The sequence below is a fragment of the Lolium rigidum genome, chromosome 3 (genome assembly GCF_022539505.1).
Source record: "Lolium rigidum isolate FL_2022 chromosome 3, APGP_CSIRO_Lrig_0.1, whole genome shotgun sequence".
Lineage (NCBI taxonomy): Eukaryota > Viridiplantae > Streptophyta > Magnoliopsida > Poales > Poaceae > Lolium > Lolium rigidum.
The window spans coordinates 303,416,502-303,437,958 of record NC_061510.1 but is presented as its reverse complement, the minus strand read 5'-3'; the positions used below and the strand labels follow the sequence as shown (position 1 = coordinate 303,437,958).

Below are 21,457 nucleotides of genomic sequence, written 5' to 3'. Positions count from 1 at the left end.
CAAAGGGGTAGACCGCGCGGTCAACGGAACTAGGGTTTCATCGGAAATCGAGCATCGGATCTAGGGAATGGCCCCAAAACTTGTGTGTGTCCACATGGAATGCACAAAAGTGATTTGAGATGGTTCTATATCCAAGGCTACCCCCGAGTGTGTCCGGCTTCTCGGACAGGGGGTTACTACACTTAGGCGGATTATGCATGTATAGGGGGAACTCCCTCGGAGTTGAACCGGAGAGAAACTTGAGATCATATGTGATGATCCTTGTTTCCACATGTACCTATGACCTAACCAAGCTCAAATGGAGGCATATGCCCACCGGGGACCCCGATGGGATGCGATCAAAGGGGTAGACCGCGCGGTCAACAGAACTAGGGTTTCGTCGGAAATCGAGCATCGGATCTAGGGAATGGCCCCAAAACTTGTGTGTGTCCACATGGAATGCACAAAAGTGATTTGAGATGGTTTTATATCCAAGGCTACCCCCCAGGTGTGTCGGCTTCTCGGACGGGGGTTCCTACACTTGGGCGAGTCTGCATGTATAGGGGGGAACTCCCTCGTACGTGAACCGGAGAGAAACTTGATATCATATGGGATGATTTTTGTTTCCACATGTACCTATGACCTAACCAAGCTCAAATGGAGGCATATGCCCACCGGGGACCCCGATGGGATGCGATCAAAGGGGTAGACCGCGCGGTCAACAGAACTAGGGTTTCGTCAGAAATCGAGCGTCGGATCTAGGGAATGGCCCCAAAACTTGTGTGTGTCCACATGGAATGCACAAAAGTGATTTGAGATGGTTTTATATCCAAGGCTACCCCCCAGGTGTGTCCGGCTTCTCGGACAGGGGGTTACTACACTTAGGCAAGTTCGCATGTATAGGGGGAACTCCCTCGGAGTTGAACCGGAGAGAAACTTGAGATCATATGTGATGATCCTTGTTTCCACATGTACCTATGACCTAACCAAGCTCAAATTGAGGCATATGCCCACCGGGGACCCCCGATGGGATGCGATCAAAGGGGTAGACCGCGCGGTCAACAGAACTAGGGTTTCGTCGGAAATCGAGCATCGGATCTAGGGAATGGCCCCAAAACTTGTGTGTGTCCACATGGAATGCACAAAAGTGATTTGATATGGTTCTATATCCAAGGCTACCCCCCCAGGTGTGTCCGGCTTCTCGGACAGGGGGTTACTACACTTAGGCGGATTATGCATGTATAGGGGGAACTCCCTCGGAGTTGAACCGGAGAGAAACTTGCGATCATATGTGATGATCCTTGTTTCCACATGTACCTATGACCTAACCAAGCTCAAATGGAGGCATATGCCCACCGGGGACCCCGACGGGATGCAGTCAAAGGGGTAGACCGCGCGGTCAACAGAACTAGGGTTTCATCGGAAATCGAGCATCGGATCTATGGAATGGCCCCAAAACTTGTGTGTGTCCACATGGAATGCACAAAAGTGATTTGAGATGGTTCTATATCCAAGGCTACCCCCCCAGGTGTGTCCGGCTTCTCGGACGGGGGTTACTACACTTAGGCGGATTCGCATGTATAGGGGGAACTCCTCGGAGTTGAACCGGAGAGAAACTTGATATCATATGGGATGATCCTTGTTTCCACATGTACCTATGACCTAACCAAGCTCAAATGGAGGCATATGCCCACCGGGGACCCCGATGGGATGCGATCAAAGGGGTAGACCGCGCGGTCAACAGAACTAGGGTTTCATCGGAAATCGAGCATCGGATCTAGGGAATGGCCCCAAAACTTGTGTGTGTCCACATGGAATGCACAAAAGTGATTTGAGATGGTTCTATATCCAAGGCTACCCCCCAGGTGTGTCCGGCTTCTCGGACGAGGGGTTACTACACTTAGGCAGATTATGCATGTATAGGGGGGAACTCCCTCGGAGTTGAACCGGAGAGAAACTTGAGATCATATGTGATGATCCTTGTTTCCACATGTACCTATGACCTAACCAAGCTCAAATGGAGGCATATGCCCACCGGGGACCCCCGATGGGATGCGATCAAAGGGGTAGACCGCGCGGTCAACAGAACTAGGGTTTCGTCGGAAATCGAGCATCGGATCTAGGGAATGGCCCCAAAACTTGTGTGTGTCCACATGGAATGCACAAAAGTGATTTGAGATGGTTTTATATCCAAGGCTACCCCCCGTGTGTCCGGCTTCTCGGACAGGGGGTTCCTACACTTGGGCGGATTCCGCATGTATAGGGGGAACTCCCTCGTACGTGAACCGGAGAGAAACTTGATATCATATGGGATGATTTTTGTTTCCACATGTACCTATGACCTAACCAAGCTCAAATGGAGGCATATGCCCACCGGGGACCCCGATGGGATGCGATCAAAGGGGTAGACCGCGCGGTCAACGGAACTAGGGTTTCGTCGAAATCGAGCGTCGGATCTAGGGAATGGCCCCAAAACTTGTGTGTGTCCACATGGAATGCACAAAAGTGATTTGAGATGGTTTTATATCCAAGGCTACCCCTCGGGTGTGTCCGGCTTCTCGGACAGGGGGTTACTACACTTAGGCGGATTCGCATGTATAGGGGGAACTCCTCGGAGTTGAACCGGAGAGAAACTTGAGATCATATGTGATGATCCTTGTTTCCACATGTACCTATGACCTAACCAAGCTCAAATTGAGGCATATGCCCACCGGGGGACCCCGATGGGATGCAGTCAAAGGGGTAGACCGCGCGGTCAACAGAACTAGGGTTTCGTCGGAAATCGAGCATCGGATCTAGGGAATGGCCCCAAAACTTGTGTGTGTCCACATGGAATGCACAAAAGTGATTTGATATGGTTCTATATCCAAGGCTACCCCCCCAGGTGTGTCCGGCTTCTCGGACGGGGGTTACTACACTTAGGCAGATTATGCATGTATAGGGGGGAACTCCCTCGGAGTTGAACCGGAGAGAAACTTGCGATCATATGTGATGATCCTTGTTTCCACATGTACCTATGACCTAACCAAGCTCAAATGGAGGCATATGCCCACCGGGGGACCCCCGATGGGATGCAGTCAAAGGGGTAGACCGCGCGGTCAACAGAACTAGGGTTTCATCGGAAATCGAGCATCGGATCTATGGAATGGCCCCAAAACTTGTGTGTGTCCACATGGAATGCACAAAAGTGATTTGAGATGGTTCTATATCCAAGGCTACCCCCCCAGGTGTGTCCGGCTTCTCGGACAGGGGGTTACTACACTTAGGCAGATTCCGCATGTATAGGGGGAACTCCTCGGAGTTGAACCGGAGAGAAACTTGATATCATATGGGATGATCCTTGTTTCCACATGTACCTATGACCTAACCAAGCTCAAATGGAGGCATATGCCCACCGGGGACCCCGATGGGATGCGATCAAAGGGGTAGACCGCGCGGTCAACGGAACTAGGGTTTCGTCGGAAATCGAGCATCGGATCTAGGGAATGGCCCCAAAACTTGTGTGTGTCCACATGGAATGCACAAAAGTGATTTGAGATGGTTTTATATCCAAGGCTACCCCCAGGTGTGTCCGGCTTCTCGGACGTGGGGTTCCTACACTTGGGCGGATTCCGCATGTATAGGGGGAACTCCCTCGTACGTGAACCGGAGAGAAACTTGATATCATATGGGATGATTTTTGTTTCCACATGTACCTATGACCTAACCAAGCTCAAATGGAGGCATATGCCCACCGGGGACCCCCGATGGGATGCCAGTCAAAGGGGTAGACCGCGCGGTCAACAGAACTAGGGTTTCGTCAGAAATCGAGCGTCGGATCTAGGGAATGGCCCCAAAACTTGTGTGTGTCCACATGGCATGCACAAAATTGATTTGAGATGGTTTTATATCCAAGGCTACCCCCCAGGTGTGTCCGGCTTCTCGGACAGGGGGTTCCTACACTTAGGCAGATTATGCATGTATAGGGGGGAACTCCCTCGGAGTTGAACCGGAGAGAAACTTGATATCATATGGGATGATCCTTGTTTCCACATGTACCTATGACCTAACCAAGCTCAAATGGAGGCATATGCCCACCGGGGACCCCCGATGGGATGCGATCAAAGGGGTAGACCGCGCGGTCAACGGAACTAGGGTTTCGTCGGAAATCGAGCATCGGATCTAGGGAATGGCCCCAAAACTTGTGTGTGTCCACATGGAATGCACAAAAGTGATTTGAGATGGTTCTATATCCAAGGCTACCCCCAGGTGTGTCCGGCTTCTCGGACAGGGGGTTACTACACTTAGGCGGATTCTCGCATGTATAGGGGGAACTCCCTCGGAGTTGAACCGGAGAGAAACTTGGGATCATATGTGATGATCCTTGTTTCCACATGTACCTATGACCTAACCAAGCTCAAATGGAGGCATATGCCCACCGGGGACCCCGATGGGATGCGATCAAAGGGGTAGACCGCGCGGTCAACGGAACTAGGGTTTCATTGGAAATCGAGCATCGGATCAAGGGAATGGCCCCAAAACTTGTGTGTGTCCACATGGAATGCACAAAAGTGATTTGAGATGGTTTTATATCCAAGGCTACCCCCCCAGGTGTGTCCGGCTTCTCGGACAGGGGGTTCCTACACTTAGGCAGATTCTGCATGTATAGGGGGGAACTCCCTCGGAGTTGAACCGGAGAGAAAAATGTGATGAACATGAATATGCCACAACGCATGCAAGTCTTACTACTACAGATAAAGAAGATCCAGCATGTTCATGATGATATGCATGACATGGCATAGATGGTGCAATGCATCTTATCCAATTTAATCGGAGTCGGAACCCTGAACACACAAGTTATGTATGGATGGCATATTCATGTTCATCACATTTTTCTGATCAAATTTCATATATAACACTTTGCTTTTGGAGTTATAGTTTAGAAGATATTATTTTTACAAGATTTGCAAAAGAATAAAACAAATAGAGGGCCTATGCCGAGGGCCACCCTCGGCGTATAGCCGGCCCTCGGCATAGGGGGGGCGCGCCGGACCGGATAGGGCACGGCCTGGTCGAGCCGGACCAGCCTCCACCAGCCGCTGCGCCCATCTCCTCCCCCTGCCCGCCCGCGCCCATCTCCTCCCCCTGCCCGCCGCCACGATCCCCGCCCGCCGCCACCAGCCTCTGCGCCGCCCGCCCCTCCCCGTCGCCGGCCGCCCCGCCGCCGGCCGCCCGCTGCCCCTCCCCTCCCCGGTCGCCCTCCTCCCCACGGTCTCGCCGACCTCTGCCTCCCCGCCGCCGCCGCCGCTCGCGCCGCCGCCCCTGCCTCCCCGCCGCCACCCGTGCTCGCGCCGCCGCCGCCCCTGCACGCGCCGCCCCTTCCTCTGCCGCCGCCTCGCGCCGCCTCCGGCCTCCCCGCCGCCCCTGCCTCCCCGACCCCGCCCCTGCCTCTCCTATGGTAAGTTTTTTTTTTCATTTTTTTAACTTTTATTTGTAGTATTGTATGCTATTTAGAAATACAAATGTTTGTGAAATGTGAAATGTGAAATGTTTGTGAAAGGTGAAAATAGAAAATGTGAAAATGTGAAATAGAAAATGTGAAATAGAAATACAAATAGGAAATGTGATATGTGAAATGTTTGTGAAAGGTGAAAATAGAAAATGTGAAAATGTGAAATAGAAAATGTGAAATAGAAATACAAATAGGAAATGTGAAATGTGAAATAATTTGTTTTTTAATGAATGGAAATAGGTGCCGTCGTGACCGCCGACCTCGTGACCGCTCCGTCGTGACCGCTCCGTCGTGACCGCCGTGTCCGTGATTCTCTCCGGTCGCCGAGGGTGAGCTAAAACGTCGCCTCCCCTTCTCCGCATTTTCTTATGTCACTAGATTCATTTTCCAAGTCCAGTTGCGTAACCTAGGTGTCACTTCCCGTCCGCGAGCGTTACGCGGATAAATATGCATTAGTGGTCCGCATATTTTGAACCGTAACGCTTGTGGCATTTACGGGACAGTCGGCGGATGCGTAGTTGTCTACGTTTTCCATGTTCTACTCCGGTCCGAGTCAGGATTTCGGTGGCGCCTCCCCGTTGTTCTCCGGATGCACATCCTCTCGGCTTTTTGCCGAGACGTGTATCGGGAGAGCAGCGGGGAGGTGCTGCCGAAATTCTGACTTGGACCGGGGTAGAGCATGGAGAACGTAGCCAACTACGGATCCGGCGGCTGCTAGGAGCCCACCTAGTAGAGATGTAGGTTGATGCATGCGTTTCGCCTCGGTAAAATAAATAAAAATATGATGCATTTAATTTCCTATTTGATATAAATGCTATGTCCGTGGTTTGGCTCCCAATAAAGCGGAGGATGGCTGATAATGGATGGATGTACAATGAGCGTGTTAGTGCGACCGAGAAAACAGATGAGTGGACAAGGAAGACCCATTTTCTAGTGAATGAGTTAGCGCGTGGTACAAAGGGGCTGGTTCGGGCACTTTGCCCCCGTGTTCGCTGCGTGAAGCGTCAACGTCGTGGGAAGGATGAAATGTATAGACACCTTCTGCAATATGGGTATATGCATGGGTACGTCACGGAAATCGACTTTGATGAGCGCGAACGTGACAGAGGTGAGGTGATGCGGCAACGGCTCAATGGCAATGCGTACGATGGAGTTAGAGACTTTCTAGATGATCTCGTCCATGCCGATGTCCCGGATTCGCCGCCAGAACCGGAGGCGCCGCCAGAACCGGAGGCGCCGCCGAACCGGAGGAACCGAGCAAACCGCGAAGGCCTTCTATGATATGATTGCCGCGGCTAAGAGGCCTCCGTACGAGGGCGCCGCGATTTCTCAGCTCGATGCCATCTCCCAATGTCTAGCCGACAAGACCCGGTACAACACCACCCGTGAGGGCTTTGAAGCAAGTCCGAAAACAACCGGTAACATGTTGCCCAAAGATCATTGTCCGCCTCAAAGCCTCGCACGCGACGAGGAGAATTATGAAGGACCTCAACATGGATTATCAAAGGATAGATCGTTGTCCGAAAGGCTGCGTTCTATTTTGGAGACAGTATGCGGAGGACAAGTACTCGTCCCATCCGTAAGCGGTCTAGGTATGAAGAGGTAACGGGAAAGGATGGTCGGGTGAGGCGAGTCAAGCACCGCAAAGTCGATTCTTCGATATCTCCCATTCATAAAAAGAATCCAGCGGCTTTACATGCACGAGGAGACAGCCAAACAGATGACGTGGCACAAGTATGGGAAGAGATTCGTGGACGAAAACAACAAGTTGAAGATGGGACATCCATCCGATGGTACGGCATGGAAGAACTTCGATACAAAACACCGCCTTAAGGCAGCCCGAGGCTCGGAATGTCGGAATTGCGATAGCAACAGATGGCTTCAATCCATATGGTATGTCCACTGCCAATTACAGTTGCTGGCCCGTGTTTGTTATTCCGCTCAATCTCCCTCCCGGAGTCCTAATGACGAGGAAGACCATGTTTCTGTCGCTGATCATTCCAGGCCCTCATTACCCGGGGAAGAATTTGAGTGTCTACATGCAGCCGATTGTGGAAGATTTGAACCACTCTTGGCACCACGGGACATTGACGTACGACCGAGCATCGAAGACAAACTTCGCATGAGAGTTTGGTTGCGGTATACCATGCATGACATGCCCGGGTACGCCCTAACATGTGGATGGTGTACAGCTGGTAAGTGGCCATGCCCGAGTGTGCGAGCATCGGCTTGAGTTCCTTTGGCTACGGAAGGGTCGCAAGTATGTTGCGTTTGACACGAATCGACGAGTTCCTCAAAAGGAGGCATCCGTTTAGAGAAGACAAAAAGAACTTCAAGAAGGGCAAAGTTGTGCATGAAAAAAAGATGTGCCGAAGTTTGATGGTACACTTGTTGAAGCCGAGCTACGTGCTCTCGTGCCGGCAGCGACGCCAACTGGCCATCAATTTGAGGGATATGGTGTAACGCACAACTGGACTCACGAGGCGGCTTTAACGAAGCTCGAGTATTACAAGGACCTCGAACTTCCGCATAACATCGATGTGATGCACACTGTAAAGAATGTCGCGGAGTCCGTCTTTCACACATGCCTGAACATTCCCGGGAAGTCAAAGGATAATGTCAAGGCTAGAGTCGATATTGAGATCCTCCGTGATAGGGAAAAATTACACATGACGCGTCCTATTGGCCGTCAAAAGAATTGGTTCAAGCCGCATGCCAACTTCTGCCTTGATTCCATCCAAAAGAAGGAGGCATTCGCGTGGCTCAAATACGTCGTGATGTTCCCGGATGGTTATTGCTCGAATATGAGTAAGGGAGTTAATCTTTCGACGGGAAAAGTCACCGGGCTCAAGAGTCACGACTATCATATATGGATTCAGCGGCTCATGCCGGTGATGCTTCGAGGGTATATCCCCGAGAAAGTCTGGCGAGTGCTTGCGCAGTTGAGCCATTTCTTCCGCACGCTCTGTGCTAAGCAGATATGTCCCGAGGTTATTGCAAAGCTACAACATACAGTGCCGGAGTTGCTATGCAATTTGGAGATGATATTTCCGCCAGGCTTCTTTACTCCGATGGCACATCTCATTGTGCACCTCGCCAACGAGGCACTCTTGGGTGGTCCGGTGCGGTTTCGTTGGCGGTTACGTATTGAGAGAGAGTTTAAGTATATTCGAAAGATAACTGGAAACAAGGCCAAGATTGAAGCATGCATAGCTGAGGCAATATGCCTTCGGGAGATGGCAGATGCCGCGACAACGTACTATCCCGATGATGTTCCCACTCAGCATAACCCGGTCACTCGTTACAATGTCGACGTGCCCGAGAATGACCCCAAGCTAAAACTATTCCAATTCCCCGGTGGCAAGGCTGGTAAAGGAACAAAATATAAATTGGAGAACGAAGAGAAGGATTGTATAATGCTATATGTGCTTATGAACATGGAGGAAGTGATCCCATTCGTAAGGTAAAATGGTGAACAAATTACTTTGCAGCTAGTAACCTCGTCTCGGTATAATGCTTATTTTCTCCTTTCAGCGAATTCACGGATGAAATGTGGCCGTATGATGAATTGCCCGAAACCTCGGAGATGGACACTCTACTGAAAGACGGTGCTCACGGAATTAATAAAAACTTTGTGAAAGTAATTTCTAACCTTTCCTCTTACATTGCAACACGTGACTTGTCCCTCTTATTACACGTAACTAATGCACACAACAAATTTGAAATGTTCTTGTAGGGCCGTGAGAGAAACGTTGATATGATAGATGAGTTGAAATGTGTTTCCCAAGGTTGTAGCCGTGAGGTGACCAAGTATGAGAAGTATGATGTGAATGGGTTTCGCTTCCACACGGAGACGCACCGGAAGGGCCGGGCGAATCCCAAAACGATAAATACCGGGGTCTTCACCAAAGGAGCCAACAAGTTTGATTACTACGGAAGGTTACAAAGTGTATACGAGTTGACATTCAATCGTACGAACGTGCAACTCAATATCGTCGTGTTCAAGTGTCATTGGTTCGACCCAATAGGTGGACGAGAGAAGTGATAAGTCCATTGGGTTAGTTGAAGTTAAGCCTTCAACCACCTATAGCGGAGCCGATGTCTTTATTGTGGCTCACCAAGCCAAGCAAGTTTATTATTTGCCCTACCCATGCCAGAAAGCGGAACTCAAGGGTTGGGAAGTCGTCTTCCAGGTATCGCCACATGGTAACCTACCGATTCCCTCTGAGGATGATTACAACAACATTGACCCCGTGACATACGAGGGGATTTTCTATCAAGAGGAACAGGACTTCGGGGAATATATTTTAGAACCGTTTGTTCAAGAGGACCTCGGGAACGATGCAGAAACTCGTGGTGAGTCCGTGGTGGATCTAAAGGACATATCTATGCTCGAGAAGTTACTTGAGGCGAATGACAATTATGATGAGCCTCCACCCGTCGACCCTTCAACTTTGTACTCACAAGATAGTGATAGTGATAGTGGGCCGGAGAAAGAGAAAGAGAAAGAGATGGAGTATGAGAGTGAGCATGAGAGCGATGATGGCTGGTGAGGGTCTTTTATTCTTAGTATTTATTATGTCAACATGCTTCTTAATTGCATTGTGCCTTTTATTCTTAGTATCTTCATTTTATTATGTCAACATGCTTCTTAATTGCATTGTGCCTTTTATTCTTAGTATCTTCATTTTATTATGTCAACATGCTTCTTAATTGCATTGTGCCTTTTATTCTTAGTATCTTCATATAATATGTCTTTGTGCTTAACTGTTTTATTCTTCTCAATGCAGGTGACTGGACAATATGAGCAGCGGCAAGACGGACTCCGAGAGCTTGCTTAAGACGCCGGCGCAGGTGAAGAGGAATATTCCTAGACCCACTAGACGGAGTGATCGAGCCCCGGTGCAAAATCCGCGTTACGCCGATGGTACCGATGGAGGACGAGGTCGAGGAGGACGAGGTGGAGGTCGAGGACGAGGACGAGGAGGACGAGGTAGAGGACGAGGTGGCGGCGGGGTACACATGGACTTTGACGAGCCACCCTCCGCTTCTGGCGACGTGGCTCCTGAGTTGTACCTAGAGGGTCCGTCTAGTGGGGAGGTGGAGATGGAGACGGAGTCTACACACGAGTCGGACTCTAGGGCTGAGTTGGAGGTGATGGAGGATGGGGGTGCGCCGAAGCCCTTGAAGCTTCGTGGAGAAGCTAGAGTCCCCGATGCGAGGAAGGAGCCGAAGACCCATGATGACAAGGCCCTTATCATTCCTTCGAGCGATGAGTAAGTGTACTACTTCAGAAATTTCGAACATGTATTTTCATCTTGGGCATAATAAACAATTTGGCATGTGTACTAATGTGTGATTTATTTGCGGCAAGAATCGGACATGGGATGCCAAGCCCCCCCGCATGCCTAACAGCTTGCTTGGGGCTCTGATTAAGAAGTTCTGGCCCGGCAGATACACTCCCCTTAGCACGGTCCCCGGTGGCCCGACGAAGCTAGCCACTACTTGGGCGGACTATGAGGATGCCCTCTGCCGTAGGCTTCGCGACAATGCTGCGAGGCTGTGACCACCAAGTTACGGGTAAGGCATATATTTCTCGAGCACCGTTCATAGTTGATGACCCTAATGTGCTAACTCATGACTTTCACAACTGATTTATGCATGATTGAAGTGCTTCTATCGTGTGGACCCGGAGCATGACACGCAGGCGCGTCTCACTTTGCGTGGCGCTTGCGAGAGGTTGACACCGCAGCGGTGGTACAACCAAAAGTTCACCAGCGCTAGTGCCTTCTGGGCTAACAAGGGTAAGAGGGTCAAGAAGGAGTACTATGTTGGTAACGAGCCTACGGACGAATGGGCAATGACCATTGAGGAGTACATGTCGGTGAGTAAAATGTCAATGAGATTCTACATTGCTGCTAAGTTTTCATTGAATTATCTTGAGCTCAGTATTGCGTTTTCAGGTTTGTCCGGAGTGGGCCGAGCAGCATAGGGAGGCATGGGAGGAGCTGATTAGGGCGAGGTGGCTCAGGCAGGACGAGGAGTTTGCAGCCGTGTCGAGGCGTAACATGGAGAACCGAGGCACCGGTGGCACACACTGCGCGGGAAACCGCGACTACACCCGCTTCAAGGGGAAAAAGGTATGTATATACATGGAACGACCTTCATTCATTTCCCGCCATGTCTCATTTGTGGTACGCTTAACTTTTCTTTTCGCGATGCAGGTGGCCGAGGCACCACCTGGGGTGGTGCTTCATGATGCCCGGATATATGACATGATGCGGACGAAGCAGAAGCCCAATCCCGCATTGCCTCAGCCACGGTACTACGGCAATGCCAAGGCCGCCAAGGAGGACTACTGCGACATGGTCAAGTCTCGTCACCCCGAGGTGGATGACCCCTTGAGCATTCCGGTCGACGAGGAGTCGTTGGTCCTGTCGGGGCACGGGCGTCCGCATGGCCGTTTCCCTTGGATGAATAAGGCGGTCAAGCCTACCCACTCCACGAGCTACACGCGCCTCAAGCATACCCTCACCGCCGACAGCCCCCAGCCTCGTCCACGGCCTGCTCGTCCACCCGCCTACGATGTAAGTTTTCCTCATTTTCATCCTCTTTCCGGTTTTCCTTCCTACATGGCTAAGTGTTTACGAGATTCATTGTTTCTGAAATTGTAGCCTGAGTTCGAGGCGGCCTTCGAAGCCTGTAATGAAGCTTATCAGCAGGCCGCTGCCCAGTGGAATAGGCAGAATACGGCCTACATGGCGTATATAGGAGTAAGTCTGAATCTTTCTTCTCGCGCAAGTAGATGACAAGTCTCAGTTTGATGCTTTATTTCTGCAAAGCCTAACTTGTAACCTATCTTGCGAGGAAATGATGATCTCTATGTCTGTCGGTACACCGCCACCGGATCGAGTTACCGTGGCGGGGGACATGCCTATCATGCCATCGAGGGCAGCTTTCGCTGCGACTTACTACGGATCCACACCGGAGGTAAGTTCTTTGCCAAACCGGTAGTTACCACTTTCCTTTGCCTCGCAAGTTGCTAACATGTAGGGAACACGTAGGGAACGGGATGGTCCGGGAACCGAGCATCGCCGGGTGGGCGCGAGGTCACACCGGTTCATGAAGGTGGTCGGTCTCCTGGGCGTTCTGCTGGTGCCTCTCCGTCGACTACTCCTGGGACTACTCCCGGTGCCTCTCCGTCGACTTCTCCTGGGCGTGCTACCGGTCCTTCTCCAGGTGGTTCTTCTGCAGCTTCTACCGGAGCGAAACCCCGGGGTGCTCGTTTCGCCAACGATGTGGGCGGACACACCCCGCCCGGGTCCTTCCTCCGCTAGTCAGCTTAGAACTAGGGTTTGCTTGCTACTACTATGTATTTGGATGACATGGCACTCTCCGCTCTCCTCTTGTATGCTACTATGTGCACCATGTATGCTACTATGTGAATTATATGCTATTTTGGTGAATTATGGCGAATTTGGTCGATTCTGGATGAATTTGGATGAATTGGACCTGCTGAACTGCATTGCAATTGAATTGGAACATGATTTTGGCTGAAACAGCAAAAAAAAAAATATGGCAGGCCTACGCCGAGGGTAATGCCGTCGGCATAGACCCTGGCATAGACCATATGGTCAGGTCTATGCCGAGGGGGTTGCCCTCGGCGTAGACCGTGCGCTGTCCGCGCGCCACGTGTCCCAGCCTGGCATCATATGATCATGCATATGCCGAGGGGCATACCGTCGGCGTAGAGGCTGGGCTGGCAGCACCGCAGACGGCCACGTCGCCTCTACCCGCGCAGGCCACCTGCCCTATGCCGAGGGTAGTGCCGTCGGCGTATTCTAGCGTCCGTTAACGGCGACGGCGCCCTGCCACGAGACGCCGAAGGCCTCGACGCCGAGGGCTAACGAGCACCGTCGGCATAGGCGGCGTACGCCGACGGCCGGGCCTACACCGACGGCACGGTGCCATGTGCCGAGGGACCTGGACGCCGAGGCGATACGCCGAGGGCAGCCGTCGGCGTAGCCTACGCCGAGGGCCAGGCGTGGCTACGCCGAGGGCGGCCGGCCGTCGGCGTACACGTCCGTTCCTGTAGTGCCTCACACTTGCAACCTACAAAGTGTGTGCAACGATATAGATTTTTTTTGAAAAGGGGAACATGCCCCCCCTTGCATCAAAATGATGCACAAATGCAAATCTAGATGGTTGGATGTTGGTACACCATGTGGAAAGTGGTCAAAAAAAAAAATCCTAGGAGCAGAAATCTCTTTTCATTTTGCACCACCAAACGAAAAAATGGTAAATGTCATGTGGTTAACTAATTACTTGACACGTGTTGGTATAGATTTTTTTGTGAAGGTTGTTGTTCTACCAAATAATTTCCTCTTCCTCAGGTCAATATCTTGAAGAACGAGATGGGTTTTGACGATGCATTCAATTATAAGGAGGAGAAAGACCTCAATGCCGCGCTTAGACAGTGCCTCCCTGGTGGCATCGACATATACTTCGACAACGTCGGCGGTACGACACTGGACGCGGCGCTACTACATATGAAGCTGGGTGGCAGGGTGGTCATATGCGGAATGATCTCGCAATACAATCTACCAGAGCATGAAGGCGTGCATAACTTGTTCTGTCTCATCCCGAAGCGCATCCGGATGGAAGGGTTCGCTGTCATGGATTACTTCCACTTGTATGCGAGGTTTGAGAAAGAGATGGCAGGCTTCATAAAGGAAGGGAACATGTCCGTCATTGAGGATGTCGTCCAAGGGATTGAGAAGGCACCGGATGCTCTGATAGGGTTGTTCTCTGGGAGAAATGTTGGCAAACAGCTGGTTGCTATTGCATGAGTGCGAGTCAAAATAATTATAACTTAATTTCATCTCGTTGAATAAGATCCAATGTCCTTTGAGTGTAATCGTTTGCACTTCCTGACCTTTGGAAAATTACACTTCTTTATGTATGCTAGTGACAAGGTGATATATGTGGACCTACAAATCAATAATGAAATACCGTAAGTTTTGCACCTTATATGTGACATCGCGGCCAAGTCTGAGGAGCAACGTAAGCAAACACTAATTGGCTCCCATGAAGTGCAATATGCTGATACTCAAGTTGTTCTATACATTTTTTGGCTGTGCATCCCTTAAAATATCTGTCTTTATAGTTAGGTTTGTCTGGTGGATGATGCCAATTGCCAAGAGAAGATACATTAGCAAAACTAGTTGAATGCCCGTGCGTTGCTACGGTACATTAAGATTATTTTCTTTTCTTTCTCGGTGATAACTCATTTTTTCTCACAGGTTGCAAGAAGACAAATCTAATCTTCCTAAACCCTTGATAGAGTTTGACTCTGCCACAACCAACGTTGTGCCGGTGCTCTTCATATCCGTCTTACCGGTCCCACTCTTGAAGGTACCATGTGATCATTGTAACAAGTTGCAAATTAAAGCATTATTGAAAGATCGCTGAGAAAGTCTGCACCACTGCACATTAAAAATACCATAAATTTGAAAGTCAATTTGTCTTCACTTCTGGGAATACCAGCCCATTATCTACATAAGTAGCATAATTCATGCTAAGTTTCCCTTCATAAGAATAGTTGCCATATTAAAAATGTTTGTTCTGGGAATGGCCTACTTAAAACGTACATGAGAATTAGATTCATCTGGTTTGTAGGTTTTGGCCTCAGACCAAGCAAACACATGAGAATTGGTTAAATGGCCAACATATTGTTAGTATGGTATTTGTTGAAACTTTCAGATGTACTTCCACTCGGGATATTGATAATAAATTGTGTTAAAACACGACCAAGACACAAAGTAATTTCCACAGATCCAATGGAGTCAATGGCAAAGTAATCCACTATCATCATGAACCAACACATATTTCCCAATTATGATCGGACCAACAAAAAGGGAACAAAAAGTCAAAGAATGAGCAAAACACATATATGGAAATAAGAGAAAAACAGAAGAAAACAACAATAGTGATTTTCTTCATCAGTTCATCTCTGTATCAACCAGCTATATCCACTGTGTGCGATCGGCTCCGCCTATCATCTTTGCCTTCACTCCGCTCTACGACAGGCTCCACCTCCAGCACCCTTCCATTCTACCTCTGATGTTGGTGCCGCTCGTAACTTAAAAAAAGAAAATGAAGATATTTTAGAGTGAAAACATTACTAAGATGCACATATTTTACTTTGTACAATGGTAACATGACGATATCATTTAAAAATCATACTTGCAGTCTTAATAAGGTACATGATGCCATATACCTTTCAAGCTTTCTCATATAGAACTCACGCACTTTGCCACTCATGAGTGAGATGAGTCCAAAAATTGACAAAGGTTATTTCATCAATCACTAAACATAGAATTACTCAAAGATGTTAGATTTATTTATAATCTTAGGTATGACCTAAAGGAATATCAATGGTAATCACTCAAGTAAATTAGATGTAAATATTTGCATTGATCAAGCTACAAATTATATCAAATTTATAGCTAAGTTTGGTGCTCTTTCTTACCAAATCACTTAAGCTAAAAAAAAACAGTAATTATCAAGAAAAACAATGTCCGTTGTAGAGAGAAGAAACAACCGTGAAACCAATTTTTCCTAACCAAGTGAACCTCCTTGTCGAACAACTGATCTGCTCCAAGAGCATCTTCTCCTGCAGTACATCACAAAGGATGGACATGATCATTTCCAAAACAAATTCTTGTTCAAGAAACTCCATGTATGACAGAAAAAATCAATGAAATATTTAGGGCACATGCATTATTCATGTGCATCTTCTAGTGGTCCATCTGAAACAAGGAGACAATACTAATATTAGAGGCACCGGTAGTCCACATGACGAAGCTGTAACACTGCACTTGCAAGTTGCAACTATGGAAGCTCTTAATTTCGAAACCAAAAAATACCATTTAGTCTCTCAGGTTGGTCTGGCTGTTATGCACCGCCTCCTTGATGGCGATCAGCTCATTGGGCTGCAGGGAGTCACCGGCCAAGACATCTGTTTCATACGAATGTTGAAGTGCTGCAGCCTGCAGGTAAAATGGAAAGAAAATTGAATCTGAAACACTTGCCTGAGCTTGATCTGCATGTTTTCTTTTTTCCTTCACCCTGTCCTTCTCTGCACTGATGCTCTCAAAGCATTTCTTGCAAATTCTGAACATATAGCATTCGGTTACTATAGTAGATCAGACAAGAACCTTGTGCTTCTCATCTAGAAGTATTATGGATCGAATAGAGTACATGATACTGTATTGATGTGAAACCAACCTGAGGTCAACATCAACATAGAGTGCAGATCGGATCTTTGCGTTGCCATTACATCATCCAAATCTTTTCGCATTTGCTTTGTTTTAAGTTGACACCAACAATAACAGGTTAGCCAAAAAATGTGAATGACCGAAATCAGCAACAATTGAAAGGATTTTAATTCATATATATACTGCCGGCTTGAATAACACACAATACACACATATGCACTTACACTATGTCAGTGCAAAAAATCAATGTCCAATAGTGGAAAGGAGGATGTACCATCATCACGACAACGATTATTGAAATCTCTTTCAAATTTAAAGAATTTGGTCTTAGAGTCAGAAGATGTCATTTAGTTAAATTTGTAAAAATATTTATTACCAGGAAACCATCAGTGTGGACCAAACGAATGGGATGTATTTCCAAAAACATATATCTCATAAATTGGCTTCCTAGAGCCAAGACAATCTAGCCATCTATTTTTTTTAATAATTATCTAGCTAACCACCCATGCATTTCTACGGAGCTATAAACATATAGAAATTCCACTTATATCGGTTAAAAGTCACAAATTAGAAGTTGAACACAGCAACACCGTGGTATTTTTTTATTTCAAAAGTGTTTATCTAAGTCAATAATCTCTACATGATATTCACATCTTAATCGAGTCCACTTATTCAGCGGTATCGTTGATCGATACAAGTACAATGGCCCCTCACCAACACAAAAAAGAGTACATCGGGCGTTCTTGGGCATCCAAGACCTTAGTAACATGATTCCAATTTATGCACATTAAATAATTTATCCAAATACATTAATTAAGGAAATCTAATTGCAGAAATATTGAAGTACTCCGGTGGTCATAGGAAGTGGCTTACATTGCAAAATCTCTTGAAAAAATGTTACCTGCAGTCTATTTACAGGGCATACTTAAGTGGACAAAACTATTACAGGGCATAATCACACAATTTATATTTACGATTTGTCACTATTCATATGAGTAGGTAATTCAACCTAATGAAGAACTAACCTTCTAACATAAAGCCTTTCGAGTACTTGTTTAAGCGGAAGCCTTAAGGTAAAAGAAAACTTGAATCAATGCACTCTTCCAATATATTAGAACAAGAGAAGAAGGAGCAGGAGAATGAAAACTAAATTGGACAAGGAGACTACTAAATTAGAGAACACGATTTACCTAAATGCAGTCTTCCAATCTACTTGATCCCTGCTTAAAAAAGATTCATGTCCTTCTTGCGAACTGACTGCTCAACACTCAAGGTCCTGCTGCTCCTCCATGTCCGATTAAGATGTAAATGAAACAGCAAAGTATCAAATAGCACGCGGCAAGCATCAGAATAAGACAAAGAATTCGTTCAATGACAATTGGCAACCAGAATAGATATTTCAGAAAGAAAGAGTAAAATACTAAGAAGGCGAGAGGCGAGAAGAGGAGATGTCATCGTACCTTTTTGTACTGGTCACCACCATGACGAGCTCCAATTTTTTTTAGAAAATTGCCATGGAGTGGGTGGTATTTTCCATGGAACTGCTTCGATTTCAGCAGCAGAAAAATCAAGGACCATGGCTTGAGAAGCATAAGGAACCACTTCTCACAACAGCATCTTCCCCAAACTCGCGTTGGAGGTGAATGGCGAGCAGCCGCAGGGACGTGACTGGGGTAACTGAAAATAGAGTGATATTATCACGGTAAGCCACTGCTCATCTATCATCATGTCCATAAAATATTTTAAGAGGGAACAAGCATTGGCATTCTATATCTAGCTGAAGTGGCAAGGGAGGAATCTACATAGCTAAATACTTGTGTGCTGCTACAGAATACCAAATAAACGTATATAAATATTATTTAGTTGTCTTTTAAGAACAACATTTGCATCTCATAATCACGTGGTACACGTGATAAGCTACTCTCAAACAAACAAAAAGCATTTGCATCTCATAATCAGAAAGAAATGCATATGACATTTTTGTCTACCAAGTAATAATAACAGAATATCTTTGAAAAATCCATATGGGCTAAGATATGCATTAAATTAGAAGAGTAGAATAAAAGGGTTTTGGTTTAGCTCCAACTGAATTTTACTACTACATGTTTTACAATAAGTCAATAACTGACACAGTTCTTACCAGCCCAGTCAGTCACATGGCCAAAATAATCCTTGAGAAAGGCTGCCAATCACCTTGCCATTTAGTTAGGATCCACCATGGAATTTTGGGCTTCGAGGAGAACAACGCATTTATTCCCTTAACTTATTCCTGCCTTTATTTGTACCAATATAACTAAGCAATAAACGAATGCTGCAAACAAGAGGTACATTATACCTCAAAAACAAAAAAGAAGAGCCTTTGAATTTGCTCTCAATTTTGTTCTGCCCACCAGAGACTGATCTATTTTATGAATCTTCATTAGGTTTTGCAACCAAATGTTTGTAGTAGCTAACCAGACTTTTCCATGGGACACCCCGAAGTATGCCCCTGAACTATCACAGATTTGGAAATATGAAGGACGTTAATCTACAGAGGTCTTATGTTCTTCACAGCTAGTCTTAAAATTTGGTTGCTGTAGAACAGATATGACCCTGTGTGAAGCGTGTATGGCCAGTTACAGAAATGATGAAAGAGAGAGAAAAATCTAACCGTGGCTGGGGGACTGAAGCATATGTCTTCTGGCAAAACTCATGTACTGGTCGCTGAGATCCTCTGTAAGTCGTTCGACTCGTCCTAGTACCAAAATCGCAAAATTCCTGTCCCTAGTTATTTGCTCTCCGGCGGGGAACAGCTCGCCTCTCCTAGCATATTCGTTCCTCGTATCAAATCACTGGCTACGGGATCTGCAAAGATGGGAGGCATATGGAGTCAAAGATAGGCAGAAAGAGAGAGAGAGAGATCTGAGAGACATATAGAGAGAGGAGGGCGGTGCCCCTACTCTGCAAATCCAGCTCCAGCAACGGGTACCTGTATCAAGCCATCGGCGTAGGTCAGGTCGTCGTTCGACGCTACGTTTGTCGTTCCACGTGGTAGTGGAGCCCTGATCTGCGCACCGAGATGAAGAGAAGCGAGATGCCTGCAAAGGGAGAGAGGAACAAGGAGGGAGGCCTGGCCTGGTGACCTGGTACGAGAATACCAGCTGTTCCGTCCGCCGCCGCCGCCCCCTAGGTTCCACTCTGCGAGTCGCGAGATGCACAATGCGTTGGGGAGACGAAAGATTGTGCGCGGCGGTTGGAGAGGACGTGCTTCAGTTTTACGAATGAGGAAGAGGAACGAAAGGGAACGGAATGATACGAGTTGTGCGCCGACTTCTTTTGCGCGACGGTTGTTCTAGCGCGGCGCCAACACGGGATGCCAGTAGGGTGACGGACGTACCAACCATCCTACCACCTCTAGCCATTTAATATAGTAGAGATGAGTATGCGCACCAACAAGTTCATCTTCATTCCACATTTTATAAAGTGCGTATATCCTTTGCTGGGCTAAAGTAAGACCCAAGGGCTTAATCGCTCCCTAGTCCATTTTCCCATTCAAATCCTTTTCAGGTTGCTTCTCCTGGCCACCTGTTCCTTACTTATCCTCAGATCACTCATGTCATTCAGCCCTCCAAAACCATAGGAGCGACGAGGCGAGCAGCCACCGCCTCAGCTTGTCCCTGCCGGATCTCGACGATTTTGTCCCCGCCGGTGAGCAAATTGATTTTGGTTTCTGTTTCTTGCCTCGTATGGTTGTTGATGCTAATAATTCCTCTTACGTGTGGTGACCCAGCATACCACTGCATGGTGTAGTATGCAAGTCGTTGACATAACATCAATGAAACACTGTTCCACTAGTATTACATCCCTCAGAGTGGTACAACAGAAACATATGTGGGTCCAAGGCATGTTTATAGAATTACAATACAGACTCTTCATAGAAGATCAACACAGCCTCCTACTTTACAATAAGATAAAACTGCAAATAAACTCCAGAAGAATAACTCGTAGTCTAATCTATCACGAACTCTATCTAGATAGGTACTTGGCTTACTACAGAACTATAGATCAACTCTATCTATTTAGGTTCTAGGATTAGGGAAATGATTCCCTTTTACTTCTAATCTAGGTTTTCTCCAAGGTGGATGTTGTGTTGGACTCATCTGGCAGGATCCTGTCTCTTGAAGTAATTGGTTAACTCCTCGGTCTTCGAGTTGCACTGTACATCTTCCTTTGATGCCTCCAGATCTAAGTAGGAGATTTAAAGAGGGATAAGTACGAGCGTACTCAACAAATTCATTATAGGAAAGAGGTGTTTAATGCACTAGCTACAGCCATAGACTAGAAAGTCCAAGGCAATGCAGATTTTTGTAAACATTTCTTGAAAAGGTTACTTTTATTTTGAAGAGCTATGTCCGCCAGCCTTCACCGGTTGCTAGAACTTCATGGAGTTTCTTTCCAGCAGCGTTCGCAGTTCCAAACCCGGAACAGGGAGTGACAAGCCACAATTTGATACACTCTGCAGAGGTGTGTTTCTATACCCATAAGAGATCTTATCCTTGTTACCAACCGGGCATGTTACCCGTCCACAGTTCCTTGGTGTGAGGCCAGGTATAAGTTATAGCCAATCACTAGGCTCTACACCTTATGCCGCTATATTTTCTTTCTCTCCCGAAGTTTTATAATTTCTCGGGTGCGCGAACAGCGCTCCCGATGGGAGTAGCCCCCGAGG

General features: G+C 47.5%; 1 protein-coding gene across 1 annotated transcript in view; it reads left to right on the top strand.

Annotated features, from left to right (window-relative positions):
• LOC124703645 (2-alkenal reductase (NADP(+)-dependent)-like) overlaps window positions 1–14,500 on the top strand; it is a 28,594-nt gene extending 14,094 nt beyond the window's left edge. Inside the window, exon 4 of the mRNA XM_047235868.1 lies at window positions 13,864–14,500. Coding sequence (XP_047091824.1) covers window positions 13,864–14,319 — 456 coding nt within the window. The 3' untranslated portion in view covers window positions 14,320–14,500. The remainder of the gene's footprint in view (window positions 1–13,863) is intronic.
• Window positions 14,501–21,457: the final 6,957 nt, after the last annotated feature.